The 22184-nt window shown below is 45.8% G+C and overlaps 1 protein-coding gene across 1 annotated transcript in view; it reads right to left on the bottom strand.

Annotated features, from left to right (window-relative positions):
- Positions 1-22184, bottom strand: part of LOC124019015 — a 94245-nt gene that overhangs the window by 32952 nt on the left and 39109 nt on the right. Inside the window, exon 3 of the mRNA XM_046334358.1 lies at positions 18669-18795. Within this exon, the coding sequence (XP_046190314.1) occupies positions 18669-18795 (127 nt within the window). The remainder of the gene's footprint in view (positions 1-18668; positions 18796-22184) is intronic.

Genomic DNA, 22184 nt, shown 5'->3' on the forward strand with positions numbered 1-22184 from the left:
TTGGTCCCCAGTGCCTGGTACCAGCCTACCAACTCAGTAGACACAGGACCCATTCACTGGGCATTCTCTGGACCCTAGCAGTGCCGCTGGGCAGGGGTTGTCACGGTGATAACAGCACACACACACACACACACACACAGACACACACACACACACACACACACACACACACACACACACACACACACACACACACACACACACACACACACACACACACACACACACACACACACACACACACACACACACACACACACACACACACACACACACACACACACACACTCTGGACTCCTGATTCCCTCCCGACCGAGGTTCTTCTCTCCTTTCTATTCTAAAGAACTGTTCCTTTATGTCATTCCATCCCACTAGGAATGTGCTTGTGTGTCCGTGCGTGTGTGTGTGTGTGTGTGTGTGTGTGTGTGTGTGTGTGTGTGTGTGTGTGTGTGTGTGTGTGTGTGTGTGTGTGTGTGTGTGTGTGTGTGTGTGTGTGTGTGTGTGTGTGTGTGTGTGTGTGTGTGTGTGCATGGACGTGTGTGTGCATGCGTGTGTGTCTCTGTGTGTGTGTGTTCGTGCGTGTCATTTCATCCCACTAGAGGAATGTGTGTGTGTGTGTGTTTGTGCTGTCTTCCCACTCATTCCCTGGCAGTGAAGCCTGAGGTAAGAGGCAGGCATTGTGGCTGTGAGCTGGTGGGATGATAGACACACACACAGTAACTTACACACTGTTGGGCTAAATGATATTCACCCACACAGACTGAGTTACTGCTGTATTACAAAGTGACATGTCTCTTGGTGTGGTGACATGTCTCTTGGTGCAGTGTGGTGACATGTCTCTTGGTGTGGTGACATGTCTCTTGGTGTGGTGACATGTCTCTTGGTGCAGTGTGGTGACATGTCTCTTGGTGTGGTGACATGTCTCTTGGTGTGGTGACATGTCTCTTGGTGCAGTGTGGTGACATGTCTCTTGGTGTGGTGACATGTCTCTTGGTGTGGTGACATGTCTCTTGGTGTGGTGACATGTCTCTTGGTGTGGTGACATGTCTCTTGGTGTGGTGACATGTCTCTTGGTGTGGTGTGGTGAGATGTCTCTTGGTGTGGTGACATGTCTCTTGGTGTGGTGACATGTCTCTTGGTGTGGTATCAAGTCTATTGGTGTGGTGACATGTCTCTTGGTGCAATGTGGTGACAAGTCTCTTGGTGTGGTGACATGTCTCTTGGTGTGGTGTGGTGAGATGTCTCTTGGTGTGGTGACATGTCTCTTGGTGTGGTGACATGTCTCTTGGTGCAGTGTGGTGACATGTCTATTGGTGTGGTGACATGTCTCTTGGTGTGGTGACATGTCTCTTGGTACAGTGTGGTGACATGTCTCTTGGTGTGGTGACATGTCTCTTGGTGTGGTGACATGTCTCTTGGTGTGGTGACATGTCTCTTGGTGTGGTGACATGTCTCTTGGTGTGGTGACATGTCTCTTGGTGTGGTGACATGTGGTGTGGTGACATGTCTCTTGGTGTGGTGACATGTCTCTTGGTGTGGTGACATGTCTCTTGGTGTGGTGACATGTGTGGTGACATGTCTCTTGGTGTGGTGACATGTCTCTTGGTGTGGTGACATGTCTCTTGGTGGTGGTGACATGTCTCTTGGTGTGGTGACATGTCTCTTGGTGTGGTGACATGTCTCTTGGTGTGGTGTGGTGAGATGTCTCTTGGTGTGGTGACATGTCTCTTGGTGTGGTGACATGTCTCTTGGTGTGGTGTGGTGAGATGTCTCTTGGTGTGGTGACATGTCTCTTGGTGTGGTGACATGTCTCTTGGTGTGGTGACATGTCTCTTGGTGTGGTGACATGTCTCTTGGTGTGGTGACATGTCTCTTGGTGTGGTGACATGTCTCTTGGTGGTGACATGTCTCTTGTGTGGTGACATGTCTCTTGGTGTGGTGACATGTCTCTTGGTGTGGTGACATGTCTCTTGGTGTGGTGACATGTCTCTTGGTGTGGTGACATGTCTCTTGGTGTGGTGACATGTCTCTTGGTGTGGTGACATGTCTCTTGGTGTGGTGACATGTCTCTTGGTGTGGTGACATGTCTCTTGGTGTGGTGACATGTCTCTTGGTGTGGTGACATGTCTCTTGGTGTGGTGACATGTCTCTTGACATGTCTCTTGGTGTGGTGACATGTCTCTTGGTGTGGTGACATGTCTCTTGGTGTGGTGACATGTCTCTTGGTGTGGTGACATGTCTCTTGGTGTGGTGACATGTCTCTTGGTGGTGACATGTGGTGACATGTCTCTTGGTGTGTCTCTTGGTGTGGTGACATGTCTCTTGGTGTGGTGACATGTCTCTTGGTGTGGTGACATGTCTCTTGGTGTGGTGACATGTCTCTTGGTGTGGTGACATGTCTCTTGGTGTGGTGACATGTCTCTTGGTGTGGTGACATGTCTCTTGGTGTGGTGACATGTCTCTTGGTGTGGTGACATGTCTCTTGGTGTGGTGACATGTCTCTTGGTGTGGTGACATGTCTCTTGGTGTGGTGACATGTCTCTTGGTGTGGTGACATGTCTCTTGGTGTGGTGACATGTCTCTTGGTGTGGTGACATGTCTCTTGGTGTGGTGACATGTCTCTTGGTGTGGTGACATGTCTCTTGGTGTGGTGACATGTCTCTTGGTGTGGTGACATGTCTCTTGGTGTGGTGACATGTCTCTTGGTGTGGTGACATGTCTCTTGGTGTGGTGACATGTCTCTTGGTGTGGTGACATGTCTCTTGGTGTGGTGACATGTCTCTTGGTGTGGTGACATGTCTCTTGGTGTGGTGACATGGTGTGGTGACATGTCTCTTGGTGTGGTGACATGTCTCTTGGTGTGGTGACATGTCTCTTGGTGTGGTGACATGTCTCTTGGTGTGGTGACATGTCTCTTGGTGTGGTGACATGTCTCTTGGTGTGGTGACATGTCTCTTGGTGTGGTGACATGTCTCTTGGTGTGGTGACATGTCTCTTGGACATGTCTCTTGGTGTGGTGACATGTCTCTTGGTGTGGTGACATGTCTCTTGGTGTGGTGACATGTCTCTTGGTGTGGTGACATGTCTCTTGGTGTGGTGACATGTCTCTTGGTGTCTCTTGGTGGTGACATGTCTCTTGGTGTGGTGACATGTCTCTTGGTGTGGTGACATGTCTCTCTCTTGGTGTGGTGACATGTCTCTTGGTGTGGTGACATGTCTCTTGGTGTGGTGACATGTCTCTTGGTGTGGTGACATGTCTCTTGGTGTGGTGACATGTCTCTTGGTGTGGTGACATGTCTCTTGGTGTGGTGACATGTCTCTTGTGACATGTCTCTTGGTGTGGTGACATGTCTCTTGGTGTGGTGACATGTCTCTTGGTGTGGTGACATGTCTCTTGGTGTGGTGACATGTCTCTTGGTGTGGTGACATGTCTCTTGGTGTGGTGACATGTCTCTTGGTGTGGTGACATGTCTCTTGGTGTGGTGACATGTCTCTTGGTGTGGTGACATGTCTCTTGGTGTGGTGACATGTCTCTTGGTGTGGTGACATGTCTCTTGGTGTGGTGACATGTCTCTTGGTGTGGTGACATGTCTCTTGGTGTGGTGACATGTCTCTTGGTGTGGTGACATGTCTCTTGGTGTGGTGACATGTCTCTTGGTGTGGTGACATGTCTCTTGGTGTGGTGACATGTCTCTTGGTGTGGTGACATGTCTCTTGGTGGGTGTCTCTTGGTGTGTGACATGTCTCTTGGTGTGGTGACATGTCTCTTGGTGTGGTGACATGTCTCTTGGTGTGGTGACATGTCTCTTGGTGTGGTGACATGTCTCTTGGTGTGGTGACATGTCTCTTGGTGTGGTGACATGTCTCTTGGTGTGGTGACATGTCTCTTGGTGTGGTGACATGTCTCTTGGTGTGGTGACATGTCTCTTGGTGTGGTGACATGTCTCTTGGTGTGGTGACATGTCTCTTGGTGTGGTGACATGTCTCTTGGTGTGGTGACATGTCTCTTGGTGTGGTGACATGTCTCTTGGTGTGTCTCTTGGTGTGGTGACATGTCTCTTGGTGTGGTGACATGTCTCTTGGTGTGGTGACATGTCTCTTGGTGTGGTGTGGTGACATGTCTCTTGGTGTGGTGACATGTCTCTTGGTGTGGTGACATGTCTCTTGGTGTGGTGACATGTCTCTTGGTGTGGTGACATGTCTCTTGGTGTGGTGACATGTCTCTTGGTGTGGTGACATGTCTCTTGGTGTGGTGACATGTCTCTTGGTGTGGTGACATGTCTCTTGGTGTGGTGACATGTCTCTTGGTGTGGTGACATGTCTCTTGGTGTGGTGACATGTCTCTTGGTGTGGTGACATGTCTCTTGGTGTGGTGACATGTCTCTTGGTGTGGTGACATGTCTCTTGGTGTGGTGTGGTGACATGTCTCTTGGTGTGGTGACATGTCTCTTGGTGTGGTGACATGTCTCTTGGTGTGGTGACATGTCTCTTGGTGTGTGACATGTCTCTTGGTGTGGTGACATGTCTCTTGGTGTGGTGACATGTCTCTTGGTGTGGTGTGGTGACATGTCTCTTGGTGTGGTGACATGTCTCTTGGTGTGGTGACATGTCTCTTGGTGTGGTGAAATGTCTCTTGGTGTGGTGACATGTCTCTTGGTGTGGTGACATGTCTCTTGGTGTGGTGACATGTCTCTTGGTGTGGTATCAAGTCTATTGGTGTGGTGACATGTCTCTTGGTGTGGTGACATGTCTCTTGGTGTGGTGACATGTCTCTTGGTGTGGTGACATGTCTCTTGGTGTGGTGACATGTCTCTTGGTGTGGTGACATGTGTGGTATCTCTTGGTGTGGTGACATGTCTCTTGGTGTGGTGCATGTCTCTTGGTGTGGTGACATGTCTCTTGGTGTGGTGACATGTCTCTTGGTGTGGTGACATGTCTCTTGGTGTGGTGACATGTCTCTTGGTGTGGTGTCTCTTGGTGACATGTCTTGGTGTGGTTGGTGTGGTGACATGTCTCTTGGTGTGGTGACATGTCTCTTGGTGTGGTGACATGTCTCTTGTGTGTGACATGTCTCTTGGTGTGGTGACATGTCTCTTGGTGTGGTGACATGTCTCTTGGTGTGGTGTGTCTCTTGGTGACATGTCTCTTGGTGTGGTGACATGTCTCTTGGTGTGGTGACATGTCTCTTGGTGTGGTGAAATGTCTCTTGGTGTGGTGACATGTCTCTTGGTGTGGTGACATGTCTCTTGGTGTGGTGAAATGTCTCTTGGTGTGGTATCAAGTCTATTGGTGTGGTGACATGTCTCTTGGTGTGGTGACATGTCTCTTGGTGTAGTGTGGTGACATGTCTCTTGGTGTGGTGACATGTCTCTTGGTGTGGTGACATGTCTCTTGGTGTGGTGACATGTCTCTTGGTGTGGTGACAAGTCTCTTGGTGTGGTGACATGTCTCTTGGTGTGGTGTCATGTCTCTTGGTGTGGTGACATGTCTCTTGGTGTGGTGACATGTCTCTTGGTGTGGTGACATGTCTCTTGGTGTGGTGACATGTCTCTTGGTGTGGTGACATGTCTCTTGGTGTGGTGACATGTCTCTTGGTGTGGTATCAAGTCTCTTGGTGTGGTATCAAGTCTCTTGGTGTGGTGACATGTCTCTTGGTGTGGTGACATGTCTCTTGGTGTGGTGACATGTCTCTTGGTGTGGTGACATGTCTCTTGGTGTGGTGACATGTCTCTTGGTGTGGTATCAAGTCTCTTGGTGTGGTATCAAGTCTCTTGGTGTGGTGACATGTCTCTTGGTGTAGTGACATGTCTCTTGGTGTGGTGTGGTGACATGTCTCTTGGTGTGGTGACATGTCTCTTGGTGTGGTCACATGTCTCTTGGTGTGGTATCAAGTCTCTTGGTGTGGTGACATGTCTCTTGGTGTGGTGACATGTCTCTTGGTGTGGTGACATGTCTCTTGGTGTGGTGACATGTCTCTTGGTGTGGTATCAAGTCTCTTGGTGTGGTGACATGTCTCTTGGTGTGGTGACATGTCTCTTGGTGTGGTGACATGTCTCTTGGTGTGGTGACATGTCTCTTGGTGTGGTGACATGTCTCTTGGTGTGGTGACATGTCTCTTGGTGTGGTATCAAGTCTCTTGGTGTGGTGACATGTCTCTTGGTGTGGTGACATGTCTCTTGGTGTGGTGACATGTCTCTTGGTGTGGTGACATGTCTCTTGGTGTGGTGACATGTCTCTTGGTGTGGTGACATGTCTCTTGGTGTGGTCACATGTCTCTTGGTGTGGTGACATGTCTCTTGGTGTGGTGACATGTCTCTTGGTGTGGTATCAAGTCTCTTGGTGTGGTATCAAGTCTCTTGGTGTGGTGACATGTCTCTTGGTGTGGTGACATGTCTCTTGGTGTGGTGACATGTCTCTTGGTGTGGTGACATGTCTCTTGGTGTGGTGACATGTCTCTTGGTGTGGTCACATGTCTCTTGGTGTGGTGACATGTCTCTTGGTGTGGTGACATGTCTCTTGGTGTGGTGACATGTCTCTTGGTGTAGTGACATGTCTCTTGGTGTGGTGTGGTGACATGTCTCTTGGTGTAGTGACATGTCTAATGGTGTGGTGACATGCCTCTTGGTGTGGTGACATGTCTCTTTGTGTGGTATCAAGTCTCTTGGTGTGGTGACATGTCTCTTGGTGTGGTGACATGTCTCTTGGTGTGTTGACATGTCTCTTGGTGTGGTATCAAGTCTCTTGGTGTGGTGACATGTCTCTTGGTGTGGTGACATGTCTCTTGGTGTGGTGACATGTCTCTTGGTGTGGTGACATGTCTCTTGGTGTGGTGACATGTCTCTTGGTGTGGTGACATGTCTCTTGGTGTGGTGACATGTCTCTTGGTGTGGTGACATGTCTCTTGGTGTAGTGACATGTCTCTTGGTGTGGTGACATGCCTCTTGGTGTGGTGACATGTCTCTTTGTGTGGTATCAAGTCTCTTGGTGTGGTGACATGTCTCTTGGTGTGGTGACATGTCTCTTGGTGTGGTGACATGTCTCTTGGTGTGGTGACATGTCTCTTTGTGTGGTATCAAGTCTCTTGGTGTGGTATCAAGTCTCTTTGTGTGGTATCAAGTCTCTTGGTGTGGTATCAAGTCTCTTGGTGTGGTGACATGTCTCTTGGTGTGGTGACATGTCTCTTGGTGTGGTGACATGTCTCTTGGTGTGGTGTGGTGACATGTCTCTTGGTGTGGTGACATGTCTCTTGGTGTAGTGTGGTGACATGTCTCTTGGTGTGGTGACATGTCTCTAGGTGTGGTGACATGTCTCTTGGTGTGGTGTGGTGACATGTCTCTTGGTGTGGTGACATGTCTCTTGGTGTGGTGACATGTCTCTTGGTGTGGTGAAATGTCTCTTGGTGTGGTGACATGTCTCTTGGTGTGGTGAAATGTCTCTTGGTGTGGTGACATGTCTCTTGGTGTGCTGACATGTCTCTTGGTGTGGTGACATGTCTCTTGGTGTGGTGACATGTCTCTTGGTGTGGTGACATGTCTCTTGGTGTGGTACATGTCTCTTGGTGTGGTGACATGTCTCTTGGTGTGGTATCAAGTCTATTGGTGTGGTGACATGTCTCTTGGTGTGGTGACATGTCTCTTGGTGTAGTGTGGTGACATGTCTCTTGGTGTGGTGACATGTCTCTTGGTGTGGTGACAAGTCTCTTGGTGTGGTGACATGTCTCTTGGTGTGGTGACATGTCTCTTGGTGTGGTGACATGTCTCTTGGTGTGGTGACATGTCTCTTGGTGTGGTGACATGTCTCTTGGTGTGGTGTGGTGACATGTCTCTTGGTGTGGTGACATGTCTCTTGGTGTGGTGACATGTCTCTTGGTGTGGTGTGGTGACATGTCTCTTGGTGTAGTGACATGTCTCTTGGTGTGGTGTGGTGACATGTCTCTTAGTGTGGTGACATGTCTCTTGGTGTGGTGACATGTCTCTTGGTGTGGTGACATGTCTCTTTGTGTGGTATCAAGTCTCTTAGTGTGGTGACATGTCTCTTGGTGTGGTGACATGTCTCTTGGTGTGGTGTGGTGACATGTCTCTTGGTGTGGTGACACGTCTCTTTGTGTGGTGACACAAATACAAATTCCATCTAGAGATCTTTGCCCTAGAGCACACAAAAAATGATCCATACCTTGGCCAAAATATCAGCGACACAGGTAACTTCCACAAAGCTGTGAACGATCAGTGGTGAGACAAGGCAAGAAGGGCATTCTATGCCATCAAAAGGAAAATAAAATTCAACATACCAATTAGGATCTGGCTAAAAATACTTAAATCAGTTATAGAACCCATTGGGTCCGCTCACCAACCAAGAATTCACAAAACGTTAAATTCTACAACTACCTAAAAGGAAGCAATTCCCAAACCTTCCATTACAAACCTTCCATTACAAAACCATCACCCACAGAGAGATGAACCCAGAGAAGAGTCCCCTAAGCAAGCTGGTCCTGGGGCTCTGCTCACAAACACAAACAGACCCCCACAGAGCCCCAGGACAGCAACACAATTAGACCCAACCAAATCATGAGAAAACCAAAAAGATAATTACTTGACACATTGGAAAGAATTAACAAAAACAGAGCAAACTGGAATGGTGTTTGGCCGTAAACAGAGAGTACACAGTGGCAGAATACCTGACCACTGTGACTGACCCAAACTTAAGGAAAGCTTTGACTATGTACAGACTCAGTGAGCATTGCCTTGCTATTGAGAAAGGCCACCGCAGGCAGACCTGGCTCTCAAGAGAAGACAGGCTATGAGCACACTGCCCACAAAATGAGGTGGAAACTGAGATGCACTTCCTAACCTCCTGCCAAATGTATGACCATATCAGAGACACATATTTCCTTCATATTATACAGATCCACAAAGAATTTGAAAACAAATCTGATTTTGATAAACTCCCATATCTACTGGGTGAAATTCCACAGTGTGACATCACAGCAGCAAGATTTGTGACCTGTTGCCACAAGAAAAGGGCAACCAGTAAAGAACAAACACCATTGTAAATACAACATATATTTATGTTTATTTATTTTCCCTTTTGTACTTTAACCATTTGTACATCGTTACAACACTATATAGACATAATCCAACATTTGTAATGCCTTTATTATTTTGGAACTTCTGTGAGTATTATGAGTGTAATGTTTAATGTTACTTTTTATTGTTTATTTCACTTTTGTATATTATCTACTTCACTTCACTTGCAACATATGTTTCCCATGCCAATAAAGCCTTGAATTGAACTGAATTGAATTGAGAGATAGAGAGAGAGAAAAAAAAAAGAGAGACAGAGAGACAGAGAGAAAGAGAGAGAGAGAGAGAGAGGAAAGAGAGAGAGAGAGAGAGAAAGAGAGAGAGAGAAAAAAAGAGACAGAGAGAGAGAGAGAATTAAGTATAAATAATGTGTATGTATGTGTGGGAGACTTTCTGTTTCTGACTGCAGAGGTTGAAAGACAGCAGCACAGAGTCAATAGCACTGAGATTCAGGACCACAGAGAAACAGAGGGTGGAGAGGAAGAGGAGGAGGAGGAGGAGGATAGATGAACAGGAAACGATGCATCCAGACCAGAGCCAATCCCTCATGAATCTCTCCTCTCCCCTCCTACTCTCCTCCTCCTCGTTCCTCCTCCTCTCCCCTCCTACTCTCCTCCTCCTCGTTCCTCCTCCTCTCCCCTCCTACTCTCCTCCTCCTCTTTCCTCCTCCTCTCCCCTCCTACTCTCCTCTTCTCTCTCCTCCTCCTCCTCTCCCCTCCTCCTCTCCTCTCTCTTCCTCCTCTCCCCTCCTCCTCTCCTCTCTCCTCCTCCTCTCCCCTCCTCCTCTCCTCTCTCCTCCTCCTCTCCTCTCCTCTCTCCTCCTCCTCTCCCCTCCTCCTCTCCTCTCCTCTCTCCTCCTCCTCTCCCCTCCTCCACTCCTCTCCTCTCTCCTCCTCTCCCCTCCTCCTCTCCTCTCTCCTCCTCCTCTCCCCTCCTCCACTCCTCTCCTCTCTCCTCCTCTCCTCTCTCCTCCTCTCTCCTTTTTTCAACAGTTGTTTTCATTGAATCACCAAAATCAATCCCCCTCTTTAAAAAACCCACAATTCCAACACCTCCTTTCTCCTTTGTCCTCTCCTCTCTCCCCCACTCTCTCCCCCTCTCCCACCCCTCCTTTCTCCTCTATCCTCTCTTCTCTCCCCCTCTCCCACCCCTCCTTTCTCCTCTGTCCTCTCCCCCTCTCCCATCCCTCCTTTCTCCTCGGCCCTCTGTTCTCTCCTCTCTCCCCCCTCGCACCCCTCCATTCTCCTCTGTCCGTGGTTCTCTCCTCTCTCCCATACTCTCTCCCCTCTTCCACCCCTCCTTTCTCCTCTGTCCTCTGCTGTCTCCCCCACTCTCTCTCTCCCTCTCCCCATCTCCTCTCCTCCTCTCTTCCCCACTCTCCTCTCCTCACCCTGCAACACCTGAACCAATCATACGGCCGTAGCTATGGAGGACAGGAGGGAGGGAGGCAATTGGCTGCTAGCCTGACGCTGACTTGTCCAATCCTTGCTCATGCTCACATCCTGGGATTCAGAGCACAGCACACACACACACACACACACACACACACACACACACACACACACACACACACACACACACACACACACACACACACACACACACACACACACACACACACACACACACACACACACACACACACACACACACACACACACACACACCATGAAGTATAGCAAACAGCTGACAGCCCAGAGAATAAGAGAGTGTGAGGGTTATAGCTTCCTTCCTCCCCAATGTGCTCCAGCTCTCTTGCATTCCACACACACACACACACACACACACACACACACACACACACACACACACACACACACACACACACACACACACACACACACACACACACACACACACACACACACACACACACACACACACACACACACACACACACACACACACACACACAAACTGCCACGGAGCACTGCAGCAGGCCAGTCTCATTCCGCATTATGCAACAGACAGATGTTACAGTGAGAGAGAGGGAGAGGAGGGGAGATGGAGGAAGAGTGGAAAAGAGAGCATGTCTGTGCTCTGTCCCTGTTTGTCAGGAAATTCTCACCATCTCTCAAATTAACAACCCAGTGTGCAGGCCAATGTTCTGATGATGGGGTATGATAATGTTATGAGGATGGGGTATGATGATGTTCTGATGATGGGGTATGATGATGTTCTGATGATGTTCTGATGATGTTCTGATGATGTTCTGATGATGTTATGATGATATTCTGAGGATGGGGTATGATGATGTTATGATGATGTTCTGATGATGTTCTGATAATGTTCTGATGATGTTCTGATGATGGGGTATGATAATGTTCTGATGATGGGGTATGATGATGTTCTGATAATGTTCTGATGATGTTATGATGATGGGGTGTAATGATGTTCTGAGGATGGGGTATGATGGTGTTCTGATGATGGGGTATGATGATGTTCTGATAATGTTCTGATGATGTTATGATGATGGGGTGTAATGATGTTCTGAGGATGGGGTATGATGATGTTCTGAGGATGGGTATGATGGTGTTCTGAGGATGGGGTATGATGGTGTTCTGATGATGGGGTATGTGATGTTCTGATGATGGGGTATGATGGTGTTCTGATGATGGGGTATGTGATGTTCTGATGATGGGGTATGATGGTGTTCTGATGATGGGGTATGTGATGTTCTGATGATGTTCTGATGATGTTCTGATGATGTTCTGATGATGTTCTGATGATGTTCTGATGGTGTTCTGATGATGTTCTGAGGATGGGGTATGATGATGTTCTGATGATGGGGTATGATGGTGTTCTGATGATGTTATGATAATGTTCTGATGATGGGGTATGATGATGTTCTGATGATGTTCTGATGATGTTCTGATGATGTTCTGATGATGTTCTGATGATGGGGTATGATGATGTTCTGATGATGGGGTATGATGGTGTTCTGATGATGGGGTATGATGGTGTTATGATGATGTTATGATGATGTTCTGATGGTGTTCTGATGATGGGGTATGATGATGTTCTGATGATGTTCTGATGATGGGGTATGATGGTGTTCTGATGATGGGGTATGATGATGTTCTGATGATGTTATGATGATGTTCTGATGGTGTTCTGATGATGGGGTATGATGATGTTCTGATGATGTTATGATGGTGTTCTGATGATGGGGTATGATGGTGTTATGATGATGTTCTGATGGTGTTCTGATGATGGGGTATGATGATGTTCTGATGATGTTATGATGGTGTTCTGATGATGGGGTATGATGGTGTTATGATGATGTTCTGATGATGGGGTATGATGGTGTTCTGATGATGGGGTATGATGATGTTCTGATGGTGTTCTGATGGTGTTCTGATGATGGGGTATGATGGTGTTATGATGATGTTCTGATGATGGGGTATGATGGTGTTATGATGATGTTCTGATGATGTTCTGATGGTGTTCTGATGATGGGGTATGATGGTGTTCTGATGGTGTTCTGATGATGGGGTATGATGGTGTTCTGATGGTGTTCTGATGATGGGGTATGATAATGTTATGATGGTGTTCTGATGATGGGGTATGATGGTGTTCTGATGATGGGGTATGATGGTGTTATGATGGTGTTCTGATGATGGGGTATGATAATGTTATGAGGATGGGGTATGATGATGTTCTGATGATGGGGTATGATGATGTTCTGATGATGTTCTGATGATGTTCTGATGATGTTATGATGATGTTATGATGATGTTCTGAGGATGGGGTATGATGATGTTATGATGATGTTCTGATGATGTTCTGATAATGTTCTGATGATGTTCTGATGATGGGGTATGATAATGTTCTGATGATGGGGTATGATGATGTTCTGATAATGTTCTGATGATGTTATGATGATGGGGTGTAATGATGTTCTGAGGATGGGGTATGATGGTGTTCTGATGATGGGGTATGATGATGTTCTGATAATGTTCTGATGATGTTATGATGATGGGGTGTAATGATGTTCTGAGGATGGGGTATGATGATGTTCTGAGGATGGGTATGATGGTGTTCTGAGGATGGGGTATGATGGTGTTCTGATGATGGGGTATGTGAAGTTCTGATGATGGGGTATGATGGTGTTCTGATGATGGGGTATGTGATGTTCTGATGATGGGGTATGATGGTATTCTGATGATGGGGTATGTGATGTTCTGATGATGTTATGATGATGTTCTGATGATGTTCTGATGATGTTCTGATGATGTTCTGATGGTGTTCTGATGATGTTCTGAGGATGGGGTATGATGATGTTCTGATGATGGGGTATGATGGTGTTCTGATGATGTTATGATAATGTTCTGATGATGGGGTATGATGATGTTCTGATGATGTTCTGATGATGTTCTGATGATGTTCTGATGATGGGGTATGATGATGTTCTGATGATGGGGTATGATGGTGTTCTGATGATGGGGTATGATGGTGTTATGATGATGTTATGATGATGTTCTGATGGTGTTCTGATGATGGGGTATGATGATGTTCTGATGATGTTCTGATGATGGGGTATGATGGTGTTCTGATGATGGGGTATGATGATGTTCTGATGATGTTATGATGATGTTCTGATGGTGTTCTGATGATGGGGTATGATGATGTTCTGATGATGTTATGATGGTGTTCTGATGATGGGGTATGATGGTGTTATGATGATGTTCTGATGGTGTTCTGATGATGGGGTATGATGATGTTCTGATGATGTTATGATGGTGTTCTGATGATGGGGTATGATGGTGTTATGATGATGTTCTGATGATGTTCTGATGGTGTTCTGATGGTGTTCTGATGATGTTCTGATGATGGGGTATGATGGTGTTATGATGATGTTCTGATGATGGGGTATGATGGTGTTATGATGATGTTCTGATGATGTTCTGATGGTGTTCTGATGATGGGGTATGATGGTGTTCTGATGGTGTTCTGATGATGGGGTATGATGGTGTTCTGATGGTGTTCTGATGATGGGGTATGATAATGTTATGATGGTGTTCTGATGATGGGGTATGATGGTGTTCTGATGATGGGGTATGATGGTGTTATGATGGTGTTCTGATGATGGGGTATGATGGTGTTCTGATGATGGGGTATGATGGTGTTCTGATGGTGTTCTGATGATGGGGTATGATGGTGTTATGATGATGTTCTGATGATGGGGTATGATGGTGTTATGATGATGTTCTGATGATGGGGTATGATGGTGTTATGATGATGTTCTGATGATGGGGTATGATGGTGTTATGATGATGTTCTGATGATGGGGTATGATGGTGTTATGATGATGTTCTGATGATGGGGTATGATGGTGTTATGATGATGTTCTGATGATGGGGTATGATGGTGTTATGATGATGTTCTGATGATGGGGTATGATGATGGGGTATGATGATGTTATGATGATGTTCTGATGATGGGGTATGATGATGTTATGATGATGTTCTGATGATGGGGTATGATGGTGTTATGATGATGTTCTGATGATGGGGTATGATGGTGTTATGATGATGTTCTGATGATGGGGTATGATGGTGTTATGATGATGTTCTGATGATGGGGTATGATGGTGTTATGATGGTGTTCTGATGATGGGGTATGATGGTGTTATGATGATGGGGTATGATGGTGTTCTGATGATGGGGTATGATGGTGTTATGATGGTGTTCTGATGATGGGGTATGATGGTGTTCTGATGGTGTTCTGATGATGGGGTATGATGGTGTTATGATGGTGTTCTGATGATGGGGTATGATGGTGTTATGATGGTGTTATGATGATGGGGTATGATGGTGTTATGATGGTGTTATGATGATGGGGTATGATGGTGTTATGATGATGGGGTATGATGGTGTTCTGATGACGTTCTGATGATGGGGTATGATGATGGTATGATGGTGTTATGATGATGTTCTGATGATGGGGTATGATGATGGTATGATGGTGTTCTGATGATGTTCTGATGGTGTTCTGATGATGGGGTATGATGGTGTTCTGATGATGGGGTATGACGATGGTATGATGGTGTTCTGATGATGTTCTGATGGTGTTCTGATGATGGGGTATGATGATGTTCTGATGATGGGGTATGATGGTGTTATGATGATGTTCTGATGATGGGGTATGATGGTGTTATGATGATGTTCTGATGATGGGGTATGATGGTGTTATGATGATGTTCTGATGATGGGGTATGATGGTGTTATGATGGTGTTCTGATGATGGGGTATGATGATGTTCTGATGATGGGGTATGATGGTGTTATGATGATGTTCTGATGATGTTATGATGATAATCTGATGGTGTTCTGATGATGGGGTATGATGGTGTTATGATGATGTTATGATGATGGGGTATGATGATGTTCTGATGATGTTATGATGATGTTCTGATGGTGTTCTGATGATGGGGTATGATGGTGTTATGATGATGTTCTGATGATGGGGTATGATGGTGTTCTGATGGTGTTCTGATGATGGGGTATGATGGTGTTCTGATGATGGGGTATGATGGTGTTATGATGATGTTCTGATGATGGGGTATGATGGTGTTATGATGATGTTCTGATGATGGGGTATGACGATGTTCTGATGATGTTATGATGATGTTCTGATGATGGGGTATGATGGTGTTATGATGATGTTCTGATGATGGGGTATGATGGTGTTATGATGATGTTCTGATGATGGTGTTATGATGGTGTTATGATGGTGTTCTGATGATGGGGTATGATGGTGTTATGATGGTGTTCTGATGATGGGGTATGATGGTGTTCTGATGGTGTTCTGATGATGGGGTATGATGGTGTTCTGATGATGTTCTGATGATGGGGTATGATGGTGTTCTGATGATGTTCTGATGATGGGGTATGATGGTGTTCTGATGGTGTTCTGATGATGGGGTATGATGGTGTTCTGATGATGGGGTATGATGATGTTCTGATGATGTTCTGATGATGGGGTATGATGGTGTTATGATGATGTTCTGATGATGGGGTATGATGGTGTTATGATGATGTTCTGATGATGGGGTATGATGGTGTTATGATGATGTTCTGATGATGGGGTATGATGGTGTTATGATGATGTTCTGATGATGGGGTATGATGGTGTTATGATGATGTTCTGATGATGGGGTATGATGGTGTTATGATGATGTTCTGATGATGGGGTATGATGATGGGGTATGATGATGTTATGATGATGTTCTGATGATGGGGTATGATGATGTTATGATGATGTTCTGATGATGGGGTATGATGGTGTTATGATGATGTTCTGATGATGGGGTATGATGGTGTTATGATGATGTTCTGATGATGGGGTATGATGGTGTTATGATGATGTTCTGATGATGGGGGTATGATGGTGTTATGATGGTGTTCTGATGATGGGGTATGATGGTGTTATGATGATGGGGTATGATGGTGTTCTGATGATGGGGTATGATGGTGTTATGATGGTGTTCTGATGATGGGGTATGATGGTGTTATGATGGTGTTCTGATGATGGGGTATGATGGTGTTATGATGGTGTTATGATGATGGGGTATGATGGTGTTATGATGGTGTTATGATGATGGGGTATGATGGTGTTATGATGATGGGGTATGATGGTGTTCTGATGACGTTCTGATGATGGGGTATGATGATGGTATGATGGTGTTATGATGATGTTCTGATGATGGGGTATGATGATGGTATGATGGTGTTCTGATGATGTTCTGATGGTGTTCTGATGATGGGGTATGATGGTGTTCTGATGATGGGGTATGACGATGGTATGATGGTGTTCTGATGATGTTCTGATGGTGTTCTGATGATGGGGTATGATGATGTTCTGATGATGGGGTATGATGGTGTTATGATGATGTTCTGATGATGGGGTATGATGGTGTTATGATGATGTTCTGATGATGGGGTATGATGGTGTTATGATGATGTTCTGATGATGGGGTATGATGATGGTATGATGGTGTTATGATGATGTTATGATGATGGGGTATGATGATGTTCTGATGATGTTATGATGATGTTCTGATGGTGTTCTGATGATGGGGTATGATGGTGTTATGATGATGTTCTGATGATGGGGTATGATGGTGTTCTGATGGTGTTCTGATGATGGGGTATGATGGTGTTCTGATGATGGGGTATGATGGTGTTATGATGATGTTCTGATGATGGGGTATGATGGTGTTATGATGATGTTCTGATGATGGGGTATGACGATGTTCTGATGATGTTATGATGATGTTCTGATGATGGGGTATGATGGTGTTATGATGATGTTCTGATGATGGGGTATGATGGTGTTATGATGATGTTCTGATGATGGTGTTATGATGGTGTTATGATGGTGTTCTGATGATGGGGTATGATGGTGTTATGATGGTGTTCTGATGATGGGGTATGATGGTGTTCTGATGGTGTTCTGATGATGGGGTATGATGGTGTTCTGATGATGTTCTGATGATGGGGTATGATGGTGTTCTGATGATGTTCTGATGATGGGGTATGATGGTGTTCTGATGGTGTTCTGATGATGGGGTATGATGGTGTTCTGATGATGGGGTATGATGATGTTCTGATGATGTTCTGATGATGGGGTATGATGGTGTTATGATGATGTTCTGATGATGGGGTATGATGGTGTTATGATGATGTTCTGATGATGGGGTATGATGGTGTTATGATGATGTTCTGATGATGGGGTATGATGGTGTTATGATGATGTTCTGATGATGGGGTATGATGGTGTTATGATGGTGTTATGATGATGTTCTGATGATGTTCTGATGATGGGGTATGATGGTGTTATGATGATGTTCTGATGATGGGGTATGATGGTGTTATGATGATGTTCTGATGATGGGGTATGATGGTGTTCTGATGGTGTTATGATGGTGTTCTGATGATGGTGTTATGATGATGTTCTGATGATGGTGTTATGATGATGTTCTGATGATGGGGTATGATGGTGTTATGATGATGTTCTGATGGTGTTATGATGGTGTTATGATGATGTTCTGATGATGGGGTATGATGATGTTCTGATGGTGTTATGATGGTGTTATGATGGTGTTATGATGGTGTTATGATGATGTTCTGATGGTGTTCTGATGGTGTTATGATGATGTTCTGATGATGGTGTTATGATGGTGTTATGATGGTGTTATGATGGTGTTATGATGGTGTTCTGACGATGGCCCTGCTGGGTTCACGTATGCATTCCAAATGGCACCATAACACACTACTAGTCCCGTGGTCCAACGTTGTGCTGTGTAGGGAAGTGGGTGTCATTTGGATTAGTACAGCCTGGAGTGAGGACCTGGGACAACTCTAGTAACACTCAGTTGAGTAATCAAGCAATTTGACTGATTAACCCAGAGCTAGACCTGACATTTAATTACTCCAGAGAAGAGGAGAGAAGAGAGGAGAGGAGAGGAGAGGAGAGAAGAGGAGAGGAGAGGAGAGGAGATACAGCCATATGGGTCATAGGTGATATATAGAGGTGAAAGTTCAAAGGTCATAGGTGATGGGTCATAGATAGCCTAGGATCTTACTGGATCGTCCGGGCAGTTTGGAGACGGGAAGGGAGACCTCAGTGAGGGGGAGGATGTAGACTTCAGGTCCATTCTGAGACGAGGCCAGGTCAGCCTGGTACTCCTCTCCCTCTGTGTTCTCAAACTCCTGGTGGGAGGGGAGAGAAGACACTGGGCTTAGTGTGTATGTGACATGGAGAAAGAGAGAGAGAGAGAGAGAGAGAGAGAGAGAGAGAGAGAGAGAGAGAGAGAGAGAGAGAGAGAGAGCCAAGAAATAATTTGTATGCATGTGTGGGTCACAGAGAGAAAGTGGGTGCCTGCGTGTGTGTGTGTGTGTGTGTGTGTGTGTGTGTGTGTGTGTGTGTGTGTGTGTGTGTGTGTGTGTGTGTGTGTGTGTGTGTGTGTGTGTGTGTGTGTGTGTGTGTGTGTGTGTGTGTGTGTGTGTGTGTGTGTGTGTGTGTGTGTGTGTGTGTGTGTGTGTGTGTGTGTGTGTGTGATTCAATAACACAGTGTGTTCAGTCTTCTGAGTGTTCATACCTTCTGCATTAAAGGGATAATCCACCACAAATCACTAATTCCTGTGGTTAACAGTGTTAAATAACACTAATATGTGAAGAAAAAATGTTTCATTTTGTCATTATAACAAGGTTGGTGGCAACATGTGAAAATCGTTCTGGAAATCTGTTGCAGCTCTAGCCGACTACAAAACCCACAATGCAATGCTCTCTCTATGGGCTAGCAAGCTAGCAAATGCAGCTACACACAGTACTATCAAAGCCAATATCAGCATGTGAAGTAGCTAGCTAGCTGTAAAATGTAGGAGTCTATCTCACCGGGTTCAACGTGCAGTTCCTCTCTGCCCAGAGCTAATAGCAACAATGGCCCTTTCTTATGTTTCCCACAGGCACACTGAGAGATGCTACTTGAAGGAGAAACTGAGTTGAATCATTTGGTCCACTGTTTAGATTGAGCACATCTAAGAGACATACATGAGGATAAACAGATGGATGTGTTCTAGACCAGTATGCCCACGTCATCTATTGGCTGATTTGGTGATCTGGAGTGAAGGTAACAGACCAGTGTGCCCATGTCATCTATTGGCTGATTTGATGATCTGGAGTGAAGGTAACAGACCAGTGTGCCCATGTCATCTATTGGCTGATTTGGTGATCTGGAGTGAAGGTAACAGACCAGTGTGCCCATGTCATCTATTGGCTGATTTGATGATCTGGAGTGAAGGTAACAGACCAGTGTGCCCATGTCATCTATTGGCTGATTTGGTGATCTGGAGTGAAGGTAACAGACCAGTATGCCCATGTCATCTATTGGCTGATTTGATGATCTGGAGTGAAGGTAACAGACCAGTATGCCCATGTCATCTATTGGCTGATTTGATGATCTGGAGTGAAGGTAACAGACCAGTGTGCCCATGTCATCTATTGGCTGATTTGGTGATCTGGAGTGAAGGTAACAGACCAGTGTGCCCATGTCATCTATTGGCTGATTTGGTGATCTGGAGTGAAGGTAACAGACCAGTGTGCCCATGTCATCTATTGGCTGATTTGGTGATCTGGAGTGAAGGTAACAGACCAGTGTGCCCATGTCATCTATTGGCTGATTTGATGATCTGGAGTGAAGGTAACAGACCAGTGTGCCCATGTCATCTATTGGCTGATTTGGCGATCTGGAGTGAAGGTAACAGACCAGTGTGCCCATGTCATCTATTGGCTGATTTGATGATCTGGAGTGAAGGTAACAGACCAGTGTGCCCATGTCATCTATTGGCTGATTTGGCGATCTGGAGTGAAGGTAACAGACCAGTGTGCCCACGTCATCTATTGGCTGATTTGGCGATCTGGAGTGAAGGTAACAGACCAGTGTGCCCACGTCATCTATTGGCTGATTTGGCGATCTGGAGTGAAGGTAACAGACCAGTGTGCCCATGTCATCTATTGGCTGATTTGATGATCTGGAGTGAAGGTAACAGACCAGTGTGCCCATGTCATCTATTGGCTGATTTGGTAATCTGGAGTGAAGGTAACAGACCAGTGTGCCCATGTCATCTATTGGCTGATTTGGTGATCTGGAGTGAAGGTAATTGTTATAAAATCATTGTGAAATGTGATAGTGTGTTATCACCTATTTCCAGTGATGAGAATTATGTAGCTAAGTGATAGGCCACACAAGCTCACAGAACGGGACCGCCAAGTGCTGAACCGTGTAAAAGATCGTCCGTCCTCGGTTGCAACACTAACTACCGAGTTCCAAACTGCCTCTTGGAAGCAATATCAGCACAATAACTGTTTGTCGGAAACTTCATGAAATGGGTGTCCGTGGCAGAGCAGCCGCACACAAGCCTAAGATCCCCATGTGCAACGCTAAGGGTCGGCTGGAGTGGTGTAACGCATGCTGCCATTGGCCTCTGGAGCAGTGGACACACGTTCTTTGGAGTGATGAATCACACTTCACTATCTGGCAGTACGATGGACAAATCTGGTTTGTCGGATGACAGGAGAACGCTACCTGCCTGAATGTATAGTGCCCACTGTAAAGTCTGGTGGAGGAGGAATAATGGTCTGGGGCTGTTTTTCATTGTTCCGGCTAGGGAAGGGAAATCTTAATCAAATCAAATCAAATTGTATTTGTCACATGCGCCGAATACAACATGTGTAGTAGACCTTACAGTGAAATGCTTGCTTACAAGCCCTTAACCAACAATACAGTTTTAATGAAAATAAGTAAGAATGGCGCTACAGCATACAATGACATTCTCGACGACTCTGTGCTTCCAACTTTGTGTCAACAGTTTAGGGAAGGCCCTTTCCTGTTTCAGTATGACAAAGTGAGGTCCATACATAAATGGTTTGTCGAGATTGGTGTGGAAGTACTCGACTGGCCTGCACAGAGCCCACAAACAGAACACATCCCCTCTGTCCCTTCTAAACACCAGTGTCTCTTTACACTCTGAACACCAGTGTCACTTTACACTCTAAACACTAGTCTCTCTTTACACTCTGAACACCAGTGTCTCTTTACACTCTGAACACCAGTGTCTCTTTACACTCTAAACACTAGTCTCTCTTTACACTCTGAACACCAGTGTCTCTTTACACTCTGAACACCAGTGTCTCTTTACACTCTGAACACCAGTGTCTCTTTACACTCTGAACACCAGTGTCACTCACCAGTGTCTCTTTACACTCTGAACACCAGTGTCTCTTTACACTCTAAACACCAGTGTCTCACTTTACACTCTAAACACCAGTGTCTTTAAAACACTAGTCTCTCTTTACACTCTGAACACCAGTGTCTCTTTACACTCTGAACACCAGTGTCTCTTTACACTCCTGAACACCAGAACACCAGTGTCTCTTTACACTCTGAACACCAGTGTCTCTTTACACTCTGAACACCAGTGTCTCTTTACACTCTGAACACCAGTGTCTCTTTACACTCTGAACACCAGTGTCTCTTTACACTCTGAACACCAGTGTCTCTTTACACTCTGAACACCAGTGTCTCTTTACACTCTGAACA

Source organism: Oncorhynchus gorbuscha, unplaced genomic scaffold, assembly GCF_021184085.1.
Source record: "Oncorhynchus gorbuscha isolate QuinsamMale2020 ecotype Even-year unplaced genomic scaffold, OgorEven_v1.0 Un_scaffold_601, whole genome shotgun sequence".
NCBI lineage: Eukaryota > Metazoa > Chordata > Actinopteri > Salmoniformes > Salmonidae > Oncorhynchus > Oncorhynchus gorbuscha.